This window comes from Leopardus geoffroyi, chromosome B4 (assembly GCF_018350155.1).
Source record: "Leopardus geoffroyi isolate Oge1 chromosome B4, O.geoffroyi_Oge1_pat1.0, whole genome shotgun sequence".
Classification (NCBI taxonomy): Eukaryota; Metazoa; Chordata; class Mammalia; order Carnivora; family Felidae; genus Leopardus; species Leopardus geoffroyi.
This window is the reverse complement of record NC_059341.1, coordinates 104,244,704-104,263,796: the sequence shown is the minus strand read 5'-3', so window position 1 is coordinate 104,263,796 and position 19,093 is coordinate 104,244,704. Positions and strand designations below refer to the sequence as shown.

Genomic DNA, 19,093 nt, shown 5'->3' with positions numbered 1-19,093 from the left:
AGATAATAATAAATGATGCATATAGCCAAGCAGATTTGAAAGAGAACCAGACAGGCCTTCTACAATAGAAAAACAAAATAACTGAAATTAAAATTATTTTAATGTATAAAAGAGCATATTAGATAGAAATGGAGAGAAATTTAGTGAAAAGAATGACAGTATTGAAAAATTATCAACAATGGAGCTCAGAGGAAAAAAATACAGAAAATGTAAAGAGCAGATAAGAGACAGGAAGCATATACGGAAGGAGTTTAAGATAGATAACAGAAAGAAGGAGGAAGAAGAAATATTTCAAAGGGTAATGGCTGAAATTCTGAAAAATGTTGAAAGATATCAAAGTTCAGGTCAGGGAATCTCAATAAGCTTCAAGCAGGAAAATATTTTTAAACAATCATATTTAGACACATCATTGTAAAAGTACAAATAACAAAGAAGAGAAGATCTTAACAGCACCAGAAAAAAACAAAACAGATCATCTACATAGGAATGACAATTAGACTGACAATTGACCTCGACTGAAAAATGAGAATTCTATCCCCAGAAAAATTAACAAGAGCAGATAAAAACATATTCCAACGATCAAAACCAGAAAATCCTCAAGGAATGAAGTTATAAACAATGCATTTTAGGCAGAAAAATATTTACTGGAGATGAAAAACCACAGTTGCAAAGATAATGGTTTAAAAATTGCCTACATGCGAACAATAACAGTAATGACTAATTTGAGGGGTTAAACAATATAAACTAACGACATAAACATTATTGCCATTATAAAGTCCTATTATAATAACATTTCCTCTCAGGGGCGCTTGGGTGGCTTGGTTGGTTAACTGTCATACTTAGGCTCAGGCCATGATCTCATGGTCATGGGTTTGAGTCCTGCACTGGGCTATCTGCTGCCAGCACAAAACCCACATTGGATCCTCTGTTCCCCCCTCCACCCCTCCCCAGCTCATTCTCTCTCTCTCTCTCTCTCTCTCTCTCTCCCTCTCAAAATAAATAAACTTTAAAAAAGAGTATTCATTTCAAAAGAAAGAATTGAACCTATATATTGGCACTCAAAATATAATAGATATTAAAGTTGCTACTAGTAAATTTAATGAAGCAGAAAAACAAAATTCAAAAGCCTTGGAAATGTGGATGCAAAACCACTTGTCCCCAGTTGTTACCTGTTATGAAGTGTATTTCATCTAAGGCACACTTAATAAGAAAAACTGATGGAAGAATATTGATATTTCTAAAACTTTGGGAAGAATTGTAATTTAATACATAGTTTAATGTAGCAATATAATTCTACACAATATAATCTTTTTGCATACATTCAAAATTTCTAGTTACCTTCTCAAGCCAACCCATTACATTGGGAAAAATTCTCAAAAACTACTCTGAATGCTTTCTCAACCTTCTAGCTCTAAGAGAAATCTTGGACCTTCTGAGAACATTGTATTTTACCACTCTTGGGTAACAGGTAGTCATTGTTTTTCTCCTACAACCCCTATAACCATAGAACCTGGGAGTTGAGTAGCTGTATTTATTGCCCATCTTTGCCATATCCAGATCATTTCTCCTTCCTTCTTCCTGAAGAACTCTTGTGCTACCCCTCCTTAAGACAGTCATCTGGTGATACCATGCCACTTCTTCAAACATCTTAAAATTTTAATCACCTAAGAGGGGAGGAGGGAAGGAGGAGGGGTTAAATAGGTGATGGGGATTAAGGAGTGCACCAGTCATGATGAGCACTGGGTGATATATGGAATTGTTGAATCACCATATTGTACATGTGAAACTAATATAACACTTAATGTTAACTAAGTAGAATTAAAATGAAATCTTAAAAAAAAAAAAAACAAGAAGAAAAATTTACCATCTAGATGAATGGACTGACTTTCTACCAGTCTTAAAAGATGTCAACATCAATGTAAATGATCTTTCCAATTCTCTGGACTCTGTATTCCTTGATCTCCATAATTCCAATTTTTCCTCCACCTCACTTTAACCACTAGCTTTTATGGCAATACCTGAGATCTTGTTATTACCGGTATTCCTTTCTTTGGCAACAGTTTATTGTATTGGCACTCCAAAAATTCTTTAACCCTCATCCAATCTTCACGGTTCATCATCTCACAAGGACCCTTGCCTATAGTCGGGGACATTCACTTTCGAATGTCCCCTCTCAGTAAAGACAGCTTCCATACTATTCTTTCTTTCTAATCTTATACTCTAATAAACTTTTGCTGGCTGCTCATTTTGTGTCCACCTCTTCACTCTTCGAAGCCATGAGACAACAAATCGCAGGTATTGTGCTAAGTAATACTGCAACGCCACCATTCACCCAGATATTCCAACCAAACACCTAGTAATTAAGCGTGATTTTTTTCCTTCACTCCCAAATCCAACATAGTCAGGAATGATCTTCCAAAACTGCAAATCATATCATGTTCTTGTCATAATTCTTCAATAGCTACCCATTACAATTAAACTCCAAACCTCTTAGAATGACACCCAAAAATCTGCACAGTCCACCTTTGCCAGGTTCTCTCTCCTCATCTGCTAATTCTCTCCGCATAAATATGATTACTCCAAGGAAAGAAAGGCTCTGCTCTTCCTCAACCACATACAGCATCTTTCTACTTCAGGAACTTCAGGCTACTGCTATTCTCCTTCTGAAGCATTTTTCTTCCTTAATCTCATCTAGTTTACTCCTACAGATTGTTAATGTCTCCAGGCAAATACAGTTTCTTCAGACAAGACTTCCCTCAGTCCTCTACCTCAAATAGCCTGCTTACTAATCAATACTAATCAATACTAATCAGCCTGCTTAATTCTCTCTTCTTTCCCTGATTTTCTTTTCTTCCTAGAATACACTGGTACCAAAGTCATATAAAGCATTTGTTTACTGTGAAACTTCTAGAATGTTAAGTTCCAAGAAAGTAGGGATTTTCTCTTACTCACTGCTGCATCTACAATGCATATGATATGGAAATCACAAAAACCTGTTCAGGGAATAAATAAATATGTTCAACTGGACATAAAACATATTTAAAAACAAGAGAGAAATTCAAAGCTAAGCAAAACAAGTAAGATTGAAGTGAATAGCTCTTTAATTGCAAGAAAAAAAAGGATTTAGTAATGCTATGCTTGAACTTAATAACTCAGTATAACTTTTGATTTTGAAAAATTCTCATTGGAATTTGCTAAGTTGTCCCTCTGGATTTGCACGCCTATCACCAGTAGTCAGAATATAAATATGCATCCCTGACCCCAGGCTGATATCCTTTGCATTTTTATTCATTTATCCTTAGGGGATAACCAGTGCTGGGTTCAGGGGAAATAAAGAAGACAGACTTGATGACTTACTGATTTGGGAGAGTAATGATGCACTTAGAGTTTTCCGAACTAGCACAGTGTGTCCAATTGGAGAAGTATTGTGTAAAATAGATAATTCATGAATAAAAAGTAATTGTTACAAACAGTTGGAATAAGCTAAATCTATTTAAAAAATAAAAATAAGAAACAAGTTTGTTCACAATGATCTGAAAAGAAGAAGTGGGAAGTTACCTTGAGTGTGCCTAAAAATTGTTGTTTGGCATACACAGTTTTAATATTATGTAGAAAAATTTTTAAATGCTATTCATTATAGAGTCCTATACAAAATTTTGATCAACATATAAGTTACTACCCATTAGTGGTCATTACCCCAAATCAGACATATTCAAGGCATTTTGTTTAAGGCTTAGTATAAAGTTATGTCTTAAAAAGGAAAGAGAATACACAGAGAACCTCAAAAGGTAATTTGTATGAGAACTTAAAGTTCTTTATGTGATTATTGAACTCTGTGAAAAAGCATGAATTGATTTCATTTGTTTGTCAACTGCACATACTTAACACACACACACATACACAAACACTCATGAGATCAAACGTATTGAGCTTTTCTGCTTGAACACAAGGGTATTTTACTTCTAGGCATTAGTAAACTCTGATTCCCCAATCAAGAGAAGCATGTGAACAAATTATTTATTTATTTTACCCAGCAGCATTAACACATTGATAACTACATCCCTCAATTTCTCATGAAACAATATTGAAAAGAGAGTTCTTGTTTTTTTATAATACCAGTAGAGGAAGAATTTATTTAATAAGAATAGGAAGCCTTGGTAACAGATAGACAGTTGTTCTTGATACATCTTGCTTCAAATGACATGTTGAAACTACTCAAAATTTTAGCTTCCTCTTTTGCAAAAAGAGCTAAAACTGGTGTAGCAAACATACTATAGAAAAAGTCACTAATGTAGACTTCATTGTCCACCATTTCCATCTATATGAAGAATGCAAAGACATCGAGAGTATCCTAACTCAGATCAGAGAGCTAGAAATTAGAAGCGTGGACATTGAACATTATGCCCTATTATTAGACCTGTTTTGCTTCTGAAGAGTCTAGTATCAAAATGACCCTTTACTCACCCAAATGGGTGAGCTAGTGAGCCGTGGTGTAAGTTATTTCCTTCTTTATTTTTCTCCCTCACTCTGGAGGCTTGAAATGATCAGCAAGCTTACCTCCAAGTCCCAACATTACTTCTCATCTACTCTGATTTTTGAGTCATTTCACTCAAGTATTTCTAGGTCTCCACATCTATGTATCTAGGGTTCTATGTATTTTTCTAAGATACATTCTAAAACTAATATTCTCACTTTTAACTACATGTCAAGTTAAATTCTTACATTCACTTAAGGTTTATTATCCCTGCCTTTGAATTAAGATCAGACAATAGATAATAAAATGAAAGTTAAATTAATTTTCCAATACTAAGTAAAAGACTGAATGCATGTAATAATTATCAAACAACAACAAAAGATTATTGTATAGATAATCATTAAGATAAGATGTTCTTGATGCTGTGACCATTTAAGTAGTGAAGTATCTGATAAGCATTCGTGCATATAGTGATTGTTTAATGTCATAACAGTAACTTTGAAACTTACTTTCCTTCCTCGTCTTATGCAGAGCCCAAGCAGCAAAATACTACTGCCAACAGTTAACAGAGAGACCCTAGATATATTCTATAATTTAGCAACTTTATTGATGGCTTCTAAAACAGATTGTACCATGAAAGGAAATAGGCTTTCCAGTCTGACGAATTTGGGTTCCAATTCCAGCTTCCACACTTACCAGCTGGGTGACCTTAAGCAATTAAATATCCACCAATTAATTTTAACTTTAGGAGGTCAGAAATTCATTTTCCTTTACAGTGCTATATTCCCAGTAGGGCTTGGCATATTACAAATATTTACTGAAGGGATGAACCCTTCAGACCTGTTTTTCATTAGGCAATGAAGATAATAATATCTTAATGCTTTATTATAGAATTAAAAAGGTAAATTTCATGAAAGCCAAAGGCAGAGCCCAACGCACTTTGCAGGTGTCTAAAATATGCTTGTTTCTTTCCTTGACCCAGTGTAAACTATAAAGCTATATCAGGTAAAGAGGAGATTTTTTTTCTTAAAAAAATACTTACTTTAGGTACAATATCTTTAATAAAAGCAATGAAACATGCCCATATACAGTTTAACATCAATTAGATTTCACCTTCAGGGATAACTCTTAAAGCTATAAAATGTTCCTTTCATTACTCTTTCATTTCTGCAATTACAACTATTGTCATTCTCTATGGGCTCTTTTGTGTCATCTCATTTTATTAATTTCAGTGACCAGTCTCAAGAAGGTGCTCGTGGTCAAAGATAAGTTGCTTTACTAGGTACCTAGATCCTCAAGGTTAGATATGGGGCTGCACATATAGCATCTGGATGAACCATGTGAAATTGCTGATATTTGGCCATTTATGACCAGTAGGAATAGTAATTCTACATGGTTCAATGAGTAACTATTCAATAAATATTTAATTTTTTAAAAGTAGGAACAAAACAGTAACTTTGCATTTAGTTATTAATTCTCAGCATAAATTACAGAGTTGGCTTAAGAGTGATGCTTCAATTATACAATTATAAACATAAAATAAACAAAAAACTAAGCCAATATATGATTTTAAACATAAAATAAACAATAAACTAAGATCAGGCAAAATAGCAAATATGCTATTTGTACTTACATCACTGAAACTGAAACACAAGTGCATAATTCCTTGCTTCCATGATTTCCTTTAGAAGGGATACTCCATCCCGTCAGCACAGTGACTTTGATAACATCCATTCTACCCTACTCTTTAAGATCCAGGTCAAATGCTACCTCCTGCACAAGGCTTAACCAGGCATGAGCTTCCTGGCTCCCACTCTGCATCTCTTTCTATATATATATATACCTCATTGGCGCAGAGGAATCTATTCTTATGAGTGTGTCTCTGCTTTTACCTAATTTGAAAGCATGTGGTTATTCAACTCCAATTTTACAGGTTCATTGAAAGAATCTTTGGTTTCTCAAGGTCTTTCATTTGAAAAATTCACTGGTATTATTTTGGAGTTCCTGTATATGTAAATCAGACTTTAAAATTTTACACAGTAAGCCTTTTCCCATACCTCACCAGAAAACAACAATAACAACAACAACAACAACAACAACAACAACAACAACAAAACAGATAAATTTCTGGGTTATACAAAAAGAATAGGAAATTTTACGTTATTTAAAATATAAACAATATGACAATTGTCAGCCATGTTTATTTCATTACTATGTATTATTAAACAACAAACAAAAAACTTACCAGTCTCAGAAGTCCTTACAGAGAGGAAAGAAGATAACTGATTTCCATGACCAAATCTGGTATACGACCTGACAGAGATGTTATAGAGGGTGTAAGGTTTTAAGTCCTTTAGAATTATGCTTGTGGTTGAGGTGTTCTTCATAAACAAGGTATCCCTATTTTTATAGAGCACTTCATAAGCAACAATAATCCCATTAGGCTTCTCAGGAGGTGACCACTTCAAATTTATTTCACTTGCAGTAACATCAATAACTTTAACATCTTGAGGTGACGATTCTGGTTCTGGAGGATGAAAACAAAATTTTAAATACATGTATTCTTTCATGCTTATTGCTTCAGACACTAAAGACAGACAGTAGATGTCAGTAAGCATGCAAAACCACTAGTTACTTTTTATTAAAATTGCACCTGAAATTCTTACCATCTTCTGGAGTTCTCACAAAGATGTCATTTTCTTCAGACAAAGAACTTTCTCCAACATGGGTTGAGGCAGCCACTCTCATTTTATATTTTGTGTATTTCTTTAACCCTATAATGACAACAGATAATTTGTTCAAAGATTGTGAAATAAAATTCTTATTTTAGGGCCATCTGACATAGGACTAGTGAAAATAATTTATTTGGGAGACTGGCTCTCCAAGTCAGTTTCCTTATAATCCCATTCTCCCCAAATTCCTTGGGCTTGAGGGTATTTCCACGTTGGTGGTATTTTAGTTCTTTCCTCAATATTAGGGCAATTATCTGAAGCTGAAAAATTATTTTTGGCACATTGCAAGGACTGTGTTGACTTGGCACAAACACTATGTCAGGTGAGTTCCTTCAGGTGAGTTCATTCATTCAAGCTTGTAACACTTCATTTCGATGTAACAGATACAAAGTTCCCAGTGTTTAAAATTTTTTTTAACGTTTATTTATTTTTGAGACAGAGAGACACAGAGCATGAACAGGGGAGGGGCAGAGAGAGAGGGAGACACAGAATCTGAAACAGGATCCAGGCCCTGAGCTGTCAGCACAGAGCCCGATGCGGGGCTCGAACTCACGGACCACGAGATCGTGACCTGAGCCGAAGTCGGACGCTTAACTGACTAAGCCACCCAGGCACCCCTAAAGTTCCCTGTGTTAAACATATACCTATGATACTTGTAACCTGATGATGTCATTTCTTTGCAGATAAATATAGATAAAGAAAACCATCTAATCAAGTTACTCATGCACTCATACATATTTTTCAAGATATCCACGGCAGCACAGCACAACGAAGTCTGAAATGATGCAGCACGTGTCCGGCAGTGTTCGAGGCAGAAAGATGCATATTTTCATCAGAACAGGAATGTTTTAAAAAAGATTGTTCTACCTGTTATGAGAAAGCTGTTTTCTGTGGTGGTCATCTGGAATGCTCTGTTTGTATCCAGTTCCATTGCATAAATTGTATAATGAGTTATTTTTCCATTGGGATATTCTGGAGGATCCCAATATAACAAAATAGATGAAGAACTAATATTTTTATAGTTTATAATTTGAATGGAGCTTGGCACTTGTAAAGAAGAATGAACAATTAATGTGAATGAAAGAAAAAAAAGTATTATAATGTGTAAGAGCAATATTTGTAGGTAATTATTTCAAAGGAAATACATTCTTACCTTGCTCATGTGTCCTAACACTAAGAACCGTTGGTGGTCCTTCTCCCATGATGGTGAAAGCAGATACACTAATCATGTGCTCAGTGAAAGGTACAAGTCTTCTGATAACATAAGACAGCTGCTCAGCAGAAACGTCAGTGATATACAGATTCCTTGCAGTTCCTATTTGAAATCAGTTTAAAAAAATTATGATCAAAATTATATTTCCTCACAGAGTGAAATCTTAAACTTGATTTCACATTCGCCATTAATTTCTTCGTATACTCCTTTAAATGAAATAATAAAAATATGTATAAATAATAAACATGCATAATTAATAATAAATACATCCTGGAATATGAGATTAATGAGAAAACAAAACTTTCTCAAAGGGACAGGCTAGCGATTTTATTAAATGAAAGACTAGGTAATATAACAAATTAAAATGTTATAAGCCAATGCTATGTAGCAAGTGAATGTTATAGAAATGAGATTTTTATTTGGACTTAAAGATCTCCATACCTTTATTAAAGCCCATGGGGCTATAAAGCAAGCATGCTTGGGTAACTGACACATAAATATGTCTGAATAAGGATTTCAAGTAATGCTATTTTTTTTATTAAGAACATAGGCTTCCAACAATGTTAAATAAAAATTAGGCCAAACAAGGTACTCAAGGAAACGTCTGTATCAGAAATTGTAGGCTTCTTAATTTTTAGTGTTGCTCATCTTTGCACAGGAAAAAAAATGGATCAGTAAATGAAAAAACACATATTGAATGTAATGTGATATAGTTGACTAATTATTCCATCAACAAAATAACACCTCTAATTTGGAATGAAACAACAACTAAACAGAAAAAAAGGCAATGAGAAAAATGTTCTTCTAACTTAGCATTTTAGAGTGACCAGAGAGTCATTCAGATCTGTGTTGTGTAACCAAATATTTTTAATTTGCTATTTATGACATTCTTCTTTTAGAAACAGTAAGATCCATTGACCCTGACAAGCAAGTGTATATACTAATGACATCACCACGTCATTGGGGTCACCTACACCTGTTTATCACCCCATGCACTAGGTTGTAACTTTCTGACCTATTTACCTTTAGTGACATTTGAAAACCTATTAGTCAAAAGCTGCAGAGAGTGTGAGGCCTGTAAATGATTTGAAGATATGTTAATCCCTCCCCATCACACCTGCTTTGGCAACTGTAATAACTGATTGTCTATGCAGCTTGGCCAAAGACTCTAGGGTGCTACTTTCTCTAGCAGGAAGGTCAAATGGGTTAGGAGGGGCCAGCTCCTGCCTGTGTGGCATATCCATTTGCTGCATGAGGTTATCCAACAGTTGAAGAAGAAAAAAATCTGACTCTAGCCCGTGAACCATTAATAATTTGGTTGAACTCTAAGCTAAGGTTCATATCTGTGCTAGCTAGTACTGGGGCATTGAAAATGCTTCAATGAACATAAAAATTGTACCTACCAACTGTCGAATGCTGGTCTTCAGCTCTGTTCCTCACAGGAAAGTTATGTGGATGACTGTTATATATAGCTGAAGCAAGCGAGTACAGGTCTGAAGATATCTCTGCTGAACCCTCAAATAATTCTGCCATTGACTCTACTATGTTCACAGTTTCTGGAGCCACGGGATCATTTATATACTGTAATTAAAGACAGACATTTACAATGACCATTTGTTAACAGCTACACTTAATAGCTGTTATTAAGCTACACTTAAATACTTCACTCAAGTATTTAGTTAAAAAAAACTAGTAACTTTGGTATCACACTTTGCAAAAAGATAATACTATTTCCATGACTACTGTCTCCATTACATTCCCAGATTTCATTCTAAAGCTACTAAATTCCTGCATCATTTTGACACATTCTCATCACTCCATTATCTTAAGAGATCAATGCCATATTTTTGAATGAAGGAGATACTTGTTTCTGATTGGAGTTACTTTATTATAAAATTAGACATCCTCATACAAAGGTTTCATAACTAGACTATTTTAAAACTATCCACCCTCAAAACTAAGTGTTTTAGGCATACTGCCTTATTAAAATATGTTTTGCTTCTCTGTGTGTTCTCATTTGTATATGAGGTATAAGAGGCCTGCATGCCTGCTTGATACATCAATAATGCTAATTTATCTATAATCAATTGAAGTTATAGACAAGAACAGAACTGCATGGTAATAGCTTTTAAACAGCCTATCCAAGGCTCTCGACCTAGCGAATATTTTAAGTACCTCCAATTGCTCCTGGATCCCATAATGTACTTCACACATGTCAAGTTCACCAAAGTAACAGACACTGAAGTGAAAATATCAGGGCACATTACAGATAGATACAGTAGGAGTTTCTATTTGGATAGCAAGGTGACTCTCTCCCTTCGCCTTCCCAACACAGCATAACTAATTGAGGAAAGGGTATTTGGTCCAAATAGAATTAGGTATTTTGTGTAGTTTTTCAACCTTGAAAATAAGACTAAACATTAATCTAAGTAAATGTTGCCTTAAGAAACTTAACAACCAAATGAAATGTGTAGACTCTGGATTCTAATTCGTATATATACATATATACATAAATACATATATACGTATATATACATACCAACATAGGCTTTGAAGACAATCAGGGAAATTTGAATATGTTCTAGTTATTAGATGATACCAAGATATATTAGTAATTCTGATAGTTGTGAGGATGGAATCACTGTATGAACCAAAATGTCCATGACTTTTAGAGATTTGTTCTTAGGTATGGAGGAACAAAATGAAGTCTGGAATTTATCTTAAAATATATCCAAGCAACAGCAACAATAGGAAACGGCTGACACAAGAATGGCAGGATGTTAATTACTGAATCCAGGTGATGGGCAAATAGGGAGTTACTACATTCTCTACTCATATCTGTTCAAAATTTTCCAAGATAAAATCATTTTGAAAAAATAGAAAACACTGCAAGAACCACCCACTTTTGGTCTATTCCCTTTCAAGTTCTGCTTCAAAGCTAACCTCAAAAACCCATTTTGAAAAAAAAGAAAATTATTTTGTTCTTTCCCAACTCCATACTCTTGTACCCTCAAAATTTATAATACATATAAAGGTTTTATTTATGTCTAACTTTTGGTAAACCTGTCTGTTAACTATCTTACTTTTGGGGGGGTATCTTTATCCTAGAGCCAAAAACAGGGTTTTTACTCCTAAATAACATCAATACTTAGTATTTAAAAAAAGTAAGAGGTGCTCAGGAAAAATCTCAAGAAGGCAAGGAACTTTTAGGCAGTTTGTGTAATCATCTACAAAGATAGGTCGTTTAAATATAACTTTTCTGAGAGATAAAAGAATGGAGAAAAGATCTAAGGAAAGCTAGTTCTCCAAATGATATTTATAAAATAAAATTATCTAAATTTTTTTACATCCTTAGCCAGAAAAATATTGTGATGAAAAGCAGGGGGACACCTATAGGATCTATTCTAAAAATGTTGTGATAAAGAACTCTGGATAGGGAACTCTATACTGGACAAGTTAAAGGTCTTCTATCTTCCAACGGCTCACTTCAGCTCTGCCTCCACAGGGAAATCAGGAAGGGCATGAATCACAAACACATAATTCAGAGATGCTCTGGTATTCCAGTCAATAGTTTATGTCTGTACCACACAGCTGTTTCCACTATCAATCAGTCACTCTTTGAGAATCTATTGTATACAAAGCACTACAGAAGGTACAATGAGGTAGTACAAACAATTTTCCCGTGAACTATAATTTTGCATTCAACCTCCCAATATTTTATACTCCATGTCAGATAAATTATTGAAAGTTAAGCCATAGCATCCCATCAATTAGCTAAGTTAATCATCTCTGTTGACAAATGCCATTTCAATGTAAGAGCTGACCTCAATAATTCTGTCTGAATTTCTCCCAAATTCTGGTATTCTGGAAAGTCCCTTCCTAACTAGGGCAATGATTTGAACATCAGTTTGGTAACAACCCAGAATGTTATTAGTTATCACTGAGAGGGCCATGCCATGAATATTTCTCACACTTCGCCTCTTTAAAAAGGCATTTGATACTGGGTTTTACAAAGGATGAAAAAAATATTTTATGGGCAAAAATTATGGGAAAGAACTAGAACTTAAGAAAGTAACTGGAAGGGGCTGAAGTGGAGATGAGGGAAATGGAAGGGAAAAGAGGCCCACCGCAACTCCGAAAAGTTTTAGACTCATTGAGTTAGTCCAGGGCTCTCAACCTGAGCACTACTGACAGTGTGTGTTAAATAATTTTTTTTGTTGTTGTAGGAAGTTTAGCCGCATCCTTGGTCCCCACCCACTGGAAGCATCTCCCCAACTGTGACAAAGAAAAACGTCCCCAGGAATTGCCAACTGGGTAGCAAAAATCTCCCCTGGTTGAGCACAACAGTTAGGGAATGTCACAGTTCATCAACATGAAAGGCCTCTCATATGCTACCCAGGAATCCTTGGAATTTATGTGAAAGAAGTGGAAGTTCTTTGGAGTTAAATTCCTAATCCATCTGTATAAACCAACCTGATTCTACGTGTAATAACCTTCATTACAGCTAATGTGATTTTATTTTTTTAATCTCTATTATATCTATCAATTTAGACTCACTAAAAGTCTACTGGATTGAATTAATGAAATGTTTGACTTATTCTTAAGAAATGCTTCTATATTTTATTATAGACTATAACATGATTTATGCTATCTGTTATTAAGCTGTAGTAAAAAGAAAAGTTTGCAATTAGCATGTGTTTGGAAATCTAATGGGTATTTTACGTTATTTGGGCGACAAATTCTTAAAGCTTAATTCTGTTTCTGTTCCTAATGGTCAACAAAGTAAACTTTATCTCAAGCGTTCCTAAACTACTCTTGAGTCCTGTCAGCTTCATTCCATAGCTATTGATAAAGCATTCAGCTGGCTTTCTTCTCAGGTTCACGAATGACAAATATTGATATAATTGTGAAACACATCAGATGAAAAGATGTATCTGTATGAATCTTAGAAATTTGTAACACTAGGCAGTAAGATGGTGTCTTTGGGGAAAAAATGCCCCAGGATTATACCAGAAGAACAAGTACAGGATGAGATCTGAGTGTGAAATTCAACTTAAGAGTAGTCCATGGAGAGATGACTTTAGGGTTTTACAGACTTCAGTCTAAGTGGAATGAGCCTTACAAAGAAATTAATTTTATTCTTTGCATTGATATAAGTGGGAAATGAACATTAAAGAAGAAAATAGTTCTTCTCAATTTGGATCTAATCAAATTACATATGGAATACTGTGTTCAGCTGATTAAGAGACTCATTGACAAACTGGAAAATATACACAGGAGACTAATCAATAATATGAAGGATCTAGAAATCATAGCTGATGAGAAACTGAGGATTTAATCTTTAGGGAAAGCATGGCCATCATCTTCAAATGATAAAAAATGAAATCATTGTATATTGCTGTTACTACTACAAAGACTAACATTGAAAACTATTATGTGTCAAATACAGTGCTAAGTAGTTTCACCCATGTGATATCACTTCATTATAGCCCAAAGAGATAGGTATCAAGAACTCCAGGGGCGCCTGGGTGGCTCAGTTGGTTAAGCGTCCGACTTCGGCTCAGGTCATGATCTCGCAGTCTGTGAGTTCGAGCCCCGCGTCGGGCACTGTGCTGACAGCTCAGTGCCTGGGGCTTGCTTCAGATTCTGTGTCTCCCTCTCTCTCTGCCCCTTCCCTGCTCATGCTCTGTCTCTGTCTCAAAAATAAATAAAAACTTTTAAAAATTAAAAAAAAAAATCCATTTTACAGTCGCCTGTTCAAGTTCACAACACTAGTCACAACAGAGGTAGGATTGAAACACATTTCCCTGGTTCCAAATTCCAAGCTCAAAGGCACTATAATCTACCATGTGGGTCTAGAGAGGAGACATGGGACAACCTGGTAAACATTAGAAGACAAATAGTTCCGCTCAAACCAGGTAAAGAATAGGGTAGTTTCTTATTCATCTGTTTATCTTCTGACCTAACAGACTGCCGGGAACTGTATAATTACTTAATAAATATATGCCTGAGAGGCCATAAAGAAGAATATTTTAAAGTTCATAGAAGAGGAGTTGATTCTGTGGTAGCAAGTACCTTATTATCAGAGTTCATCAAATATTTTAGCAGAGGCTGGATTCCTAATGATTTATTAGGTATATTATACATGAGATTCATATATAAATTTGGAAGTTTAAATAAAAGTCTTCAAACACTGAGATTAAATTTTCTAGTATATTTTTCAAGTATTTACTTAAATATTGAAAGTAAAATCTTATACATGTTTCAGCATGTTTCAATAACCGCTATTTATTAAGAAACAAACAAACCATTAGAGGACACCGGAAAAATAATTTCAATAAGGGTAATGAGATCAGATGAAGCCTAGCATAAGATGATTATAAGTTAATACTTCTTAAGTTTTATCATCATGATATACACAATATACATCATGATATACACATGGTGTTTACCTCTACAATCACTAAATAATATTCTTATACTGCTCTGTTAAGACTCAATTATTTCAGATAGTATCTATTGACTTTCTGCTATGATACTGAGGAGTTAGATTTCTTAAATAGATATATACTTTCCCCATCTGTTCTCAAGTCTTATTTGGTTATGTCTCTAATTTAAGTAATATATTTAAATCTGGAAGGATTATTCTAATAGATTTGTGAAATATAAAATAGTTGGCTGGGAGACTGTGGTGGACAGTCTCTCAGGTGGTCCCCCTATTATTCCTACCTCCTGCTATTCATGCATTTGTATAATCCCCTCCTGTTGCAAGGGAAGGATGATTTTCATCTAACCAATGGAATAAGGCAAAGGTGAGAGGATAGCATTCCCATGATTATATTACACTATATTACACTATATAGATTCTGCTTGCTGGCATAATGAAGTAGATGGCCATGTTGTGACAGTCCTTGTGGCAAAACTGCGGGAGGCCTCTACAAGCTGGAACTAAGTCTAGTCTCCAGTCAAAGAGCCAACAAGAAGCTGAGGCCCTTAGTTCTGCAGTCACAAGAAAATTAAATCTGCTGAAACTCTGCATGAGCCTGGAAATGGCTTCTTCCCAGTCAAGCCACCAGATGAGAACACAGCACAATCAGCCCTTGACTGCAGCATTATGAGACCCTAAGTAGAGAATCCATCTAAGCTGTTTGGATTTTTGACCCACAGAAACCATGAGATAATAAATAAATTAGTTGTCTTAAGTTTATAGCAAATTGTTACACAACAATTACATTTGCGGCAAATTGTTATACAACAATGGAAAACTAGTGTAGTAAGGTAACAACAGTCCAGGCAAGAGAGTATGCAATCCTGAGCTGGGGTGGAGACACAGTAATGAAATATGATACACGAAGGTCACCCTTTGGAGGTAACAATAACTGGTTTAACATTGAATGACTATTGAATGCTAAGTATAACCAAAGTCAGAGGTAGTCCCCTGGTTTTGAGTCTTTATGAGAGAGAGGAGGATGGTGCCATGATCTGAAAAGAGAAATATCGGGCATGTAAAAGGCCTCCTAAATGCTTAGACAATGACCTTCAGGTCAGAGATCTGTGGTGTAATCCAAGGGGTAAAGGAATCCTAAGCCTAGTTGTCTGCTATCTAGGTTTCAAATTAGTCTCTCTCCAGGACTTGTTCTTGATAACTTAAACTATTAATTGCCTGGACAGACTTTCTTCTTATGTGTCTTGTGAAAACATTCATAGATCTCCATCACTGTCCCAGGATCTCTGTCTAGTATCTGTTCCTCACCTTAGCTTTGTCTCCTCCTTCTGATCATGAACCAGGCCACCATCCCCAAAAGGATTTTTGTTTTGTTTTGTTTTTATGAGGGGTAAATGAGTTTAGATGTGATAAACTCTGACAGAACCTCCCTAGAAATGGCTATAATTATGAATATAGTGTCAGAGAAAGATCAGAGTAGAAAGCAAGGCAAAGGAATAGTGCAGGTGGGAAGCTGTGATTAAAACTGTGAGATCATCAAAAGGTGTAATGAGGGACACCTGGGTGGCTGAGCTGGTTGAGCATCTGACTCTTAATTTCAGCTCACTTCATGATCTCACAGCACATGAGATCAAGTCCCACATGGAGCTCTACACTGACAGCGCAAAGCCTGCTTGGAATTTTCTCTCTCCCTCTGTCTCTCTCTCTGCCCTTCCTCACCACCCCTTTCTCAAAATAAATAAACGAACTTTAAAAAAATGTGTAATGAGATGGCTGAAAACAGAACTGTCTGGAATACCTTTATAGTGAAGGAGTTAAAAAATTATAGGAGAACTAGCTTTTTCATTTTTTTTTTTCATTAAACAAGACCAAAGTTTTACAAAGTTACAGCATATGAAAGTGGAGGAAGCATGAGGGAGAAAAAGTAAAAAGCTGGAGACTGGGAGGACAGAAAGATGGATTTTGGAGGAGACAAGGAAGATGGGGACACTTAAAAATATACAATCACCTTATTTGACACTTAGATGTCACTGGTGAGTTCTAACAAGATTTCAGGGATTTAAGAGAATTCTTGTGAAAGGGTGTGGAGGCCATACTTTGAAAAGTCAGAGTGAATGAAAGGAAAGAGTCCTTATCCTGTATCAAGGTCAAGAAAAAAGGATAATAAATGAACACATTAAACCAGAGATTGCATCTTTTATCTCCTTTACTTCTCACCCTGTAAGGTGGGTGTATAAGCTCTGCTTTTAAAATGAGGGCACCACATCTCCAAAATTTGACTTGTCCAAGGTTATAGAGTTAGAAAAGGGGAGAGCCAGGACTAGGACCCAAGTCAGTTGGGATTTAGAGCCTCTGCTACATCAACTTCCTGAAAGATGAACCCAAACACCAGTCACATGGGAGAGCCAAAATACCAATAATGGGCCTGATCTAATAAAGAAAGATACCATCATAGAAATAAGGAGAAGTGTTATGTTTCCTTTTATTGAGAGAGGATAAGGAAGCTAATAATGAATGTCAAACGGGGTGAAAGTTTCAATGCCATCGTTAATAATCACAACAGGTCACAATTATGTAGCACAGCACTTACCACATGCCAGGTATAGTTCTACCTCTTTTATGCACATTAACCTACTAAGTAATTATTAATACCTTTGTCATAGGGATTCTTATAATCTCTATCTTTGAGAAGAACAAACTGTACAGATCAGAAGGGTCAGGCCAACTTTCCTAAGGTTAAACTAGCCATGATGGCAAAACAAAGGTTTAAACCCAAGCATTCTGTCTCCTAGGTCCATGCTCTCAATCTCTCTACTGTGGAGCCCATTAAGTGACCAGGATATAAACCCAGATTTATATGACCCCAAAGCTCATGTCCTTTTCCGTATATCACAGGGATTACAAGCTATGTCAACAGAGACAGAATCACAAAGAAGCCTTTCTAGAACATCTTAGCTTCAAGAGAAAAACAGGTGTGGCTGGCTATTCAACAGATGTCATTAACAGAAGTGGGAGACCTGTCACCCAGTCCCAAAACAGCTAACTATCTAATTTAAGACTATCTTAGCAGGAGCAAAGGTTTAAACTTTGCCCTTCGTCTGAGTTGCCAACTAGAGTATTAAAGAAAGTATAACTCACATCTTTTGCACACAGAAAAGGAGTAAACATAGGATTGAATTTTAATCCTGGGCTGGAGATGGTGAATAATTTGGAGCAATAAATCCTGGGCAGCCAGAGTGCATTGAGAACATAGTAACATCAATTTTCAAGTAGGTACGAGAAGTGGAAGAAGGCTGAGACTAGAAATAGACTGGACAATATGTATGGGGAAAAATAATAGCACAGAAAAAATAGCTAGAAAAAAAAACAGTGATTCTGGACCAAAACAGTAGAAGCCAACTGCTGAATAGCCATCAGGTAGTGTCTGCAAGGCCCAGTGATTGCTGCACTCATTGGTACTAAGTACATTTATTTTTGTACCCATACCTGGATGTGACTAATCTGGAGGCTTAAACTCACAGGTGAATAGCTGGCTGGGTAAGGTAAATAAAGACAGGTAAGGGAAACCAGTGAGGCCTGTACTTCTAACCAAAAAAAAAAAAAAAGGGGGGGGGGGATAAGACCTCCATTGTGAATAGTGGCAAACACATTGTCCTCTTATTTTATGTCCATGAATGATTTAATCTCCTTTATTCAGTCATTTACTTTCTTTAATCAAACATACTCTGTTTGGTTCTTTTTTTAAAAAATTTTTTACATTTATTTATTTGAGAGAGAGAGAGAGTGAGCAGGGGAGGGGCAGAGAGAGAGGGAGACACAGAATCTGAAGCAGGCTCCAGTCTCCGAGCTGTCAGCATAGAGCCCAACGTGGGGCTCGAACTCACATACTGTGAGTTCATGACCTGAAGTCTGATGCTTAACTGACTGAGCCACCCTGGTTGGTGCCCCTGAGAAAATTAGCTTCCAATGACTGAACAGGACAAGTCGTTTGTCAACAACAACTGCTAAATTACTGTGCCTTTCACTGGCAACCATTCCAAATTGCCAGCATAGCCTGGAAGGAGTGTTTAAATCATAACAGGAGTTTCTAAACAATTAGTTAACTGAATTACCATAATAACATTCACTTATGGAAGCTCCTTTAGTCCTGCTTAATTGCTCAATTAACATTTTATATGCTGAAAAATAATAACAGCATTTAACTAATAATGTATATTCTAAAAGGAAAT

At 35.7% G+C, this 19,093-nt stretch overlaps 1 protein-coding gene across 5 annotated transcripts in view; it reads right to left on the bottom strand.

Moving 5' to 3' along the window:
* Positions 1 to 19,093, bottom strand: part of PTPRQ (protein tyrosine phosphatase receptor type Q) — a 199,425-nt gene that overhangs the window by 160,386 nt on the left and 19,946 nt on the right. For all 5 annotated transcript variants that reach the window (XM_045462798.1, XM_045462800.1, XM_045462799.1 and 2 more), the window contains 5 exons: positions 9,823 to 10,000; positions 8,360 to 8,521; positions 8,074 to 8,253; positions 7,141 to 7,248; positions 6,720 to 7,001 (listed from right to left, as the gene is read on the bottom strand). In XM_045462798.1, the coding sequence (XP_045318754.1) occupies positions 6,720 to 7,001; positions 7,141 to 7,248; positions 8,074 to 8,253; positions 8,360 to 8,521; positions 9,823 to 10,000 (910 nt within the window). The remainder of the gene's footprint in view (positions 1 to 6,719; positions 7,002 to 7,140; positions 7,249 to 8,073; positions 8,254 to 8,359; positions 8,522 to 9,822; positions 10,001 to 19,093) is intronic.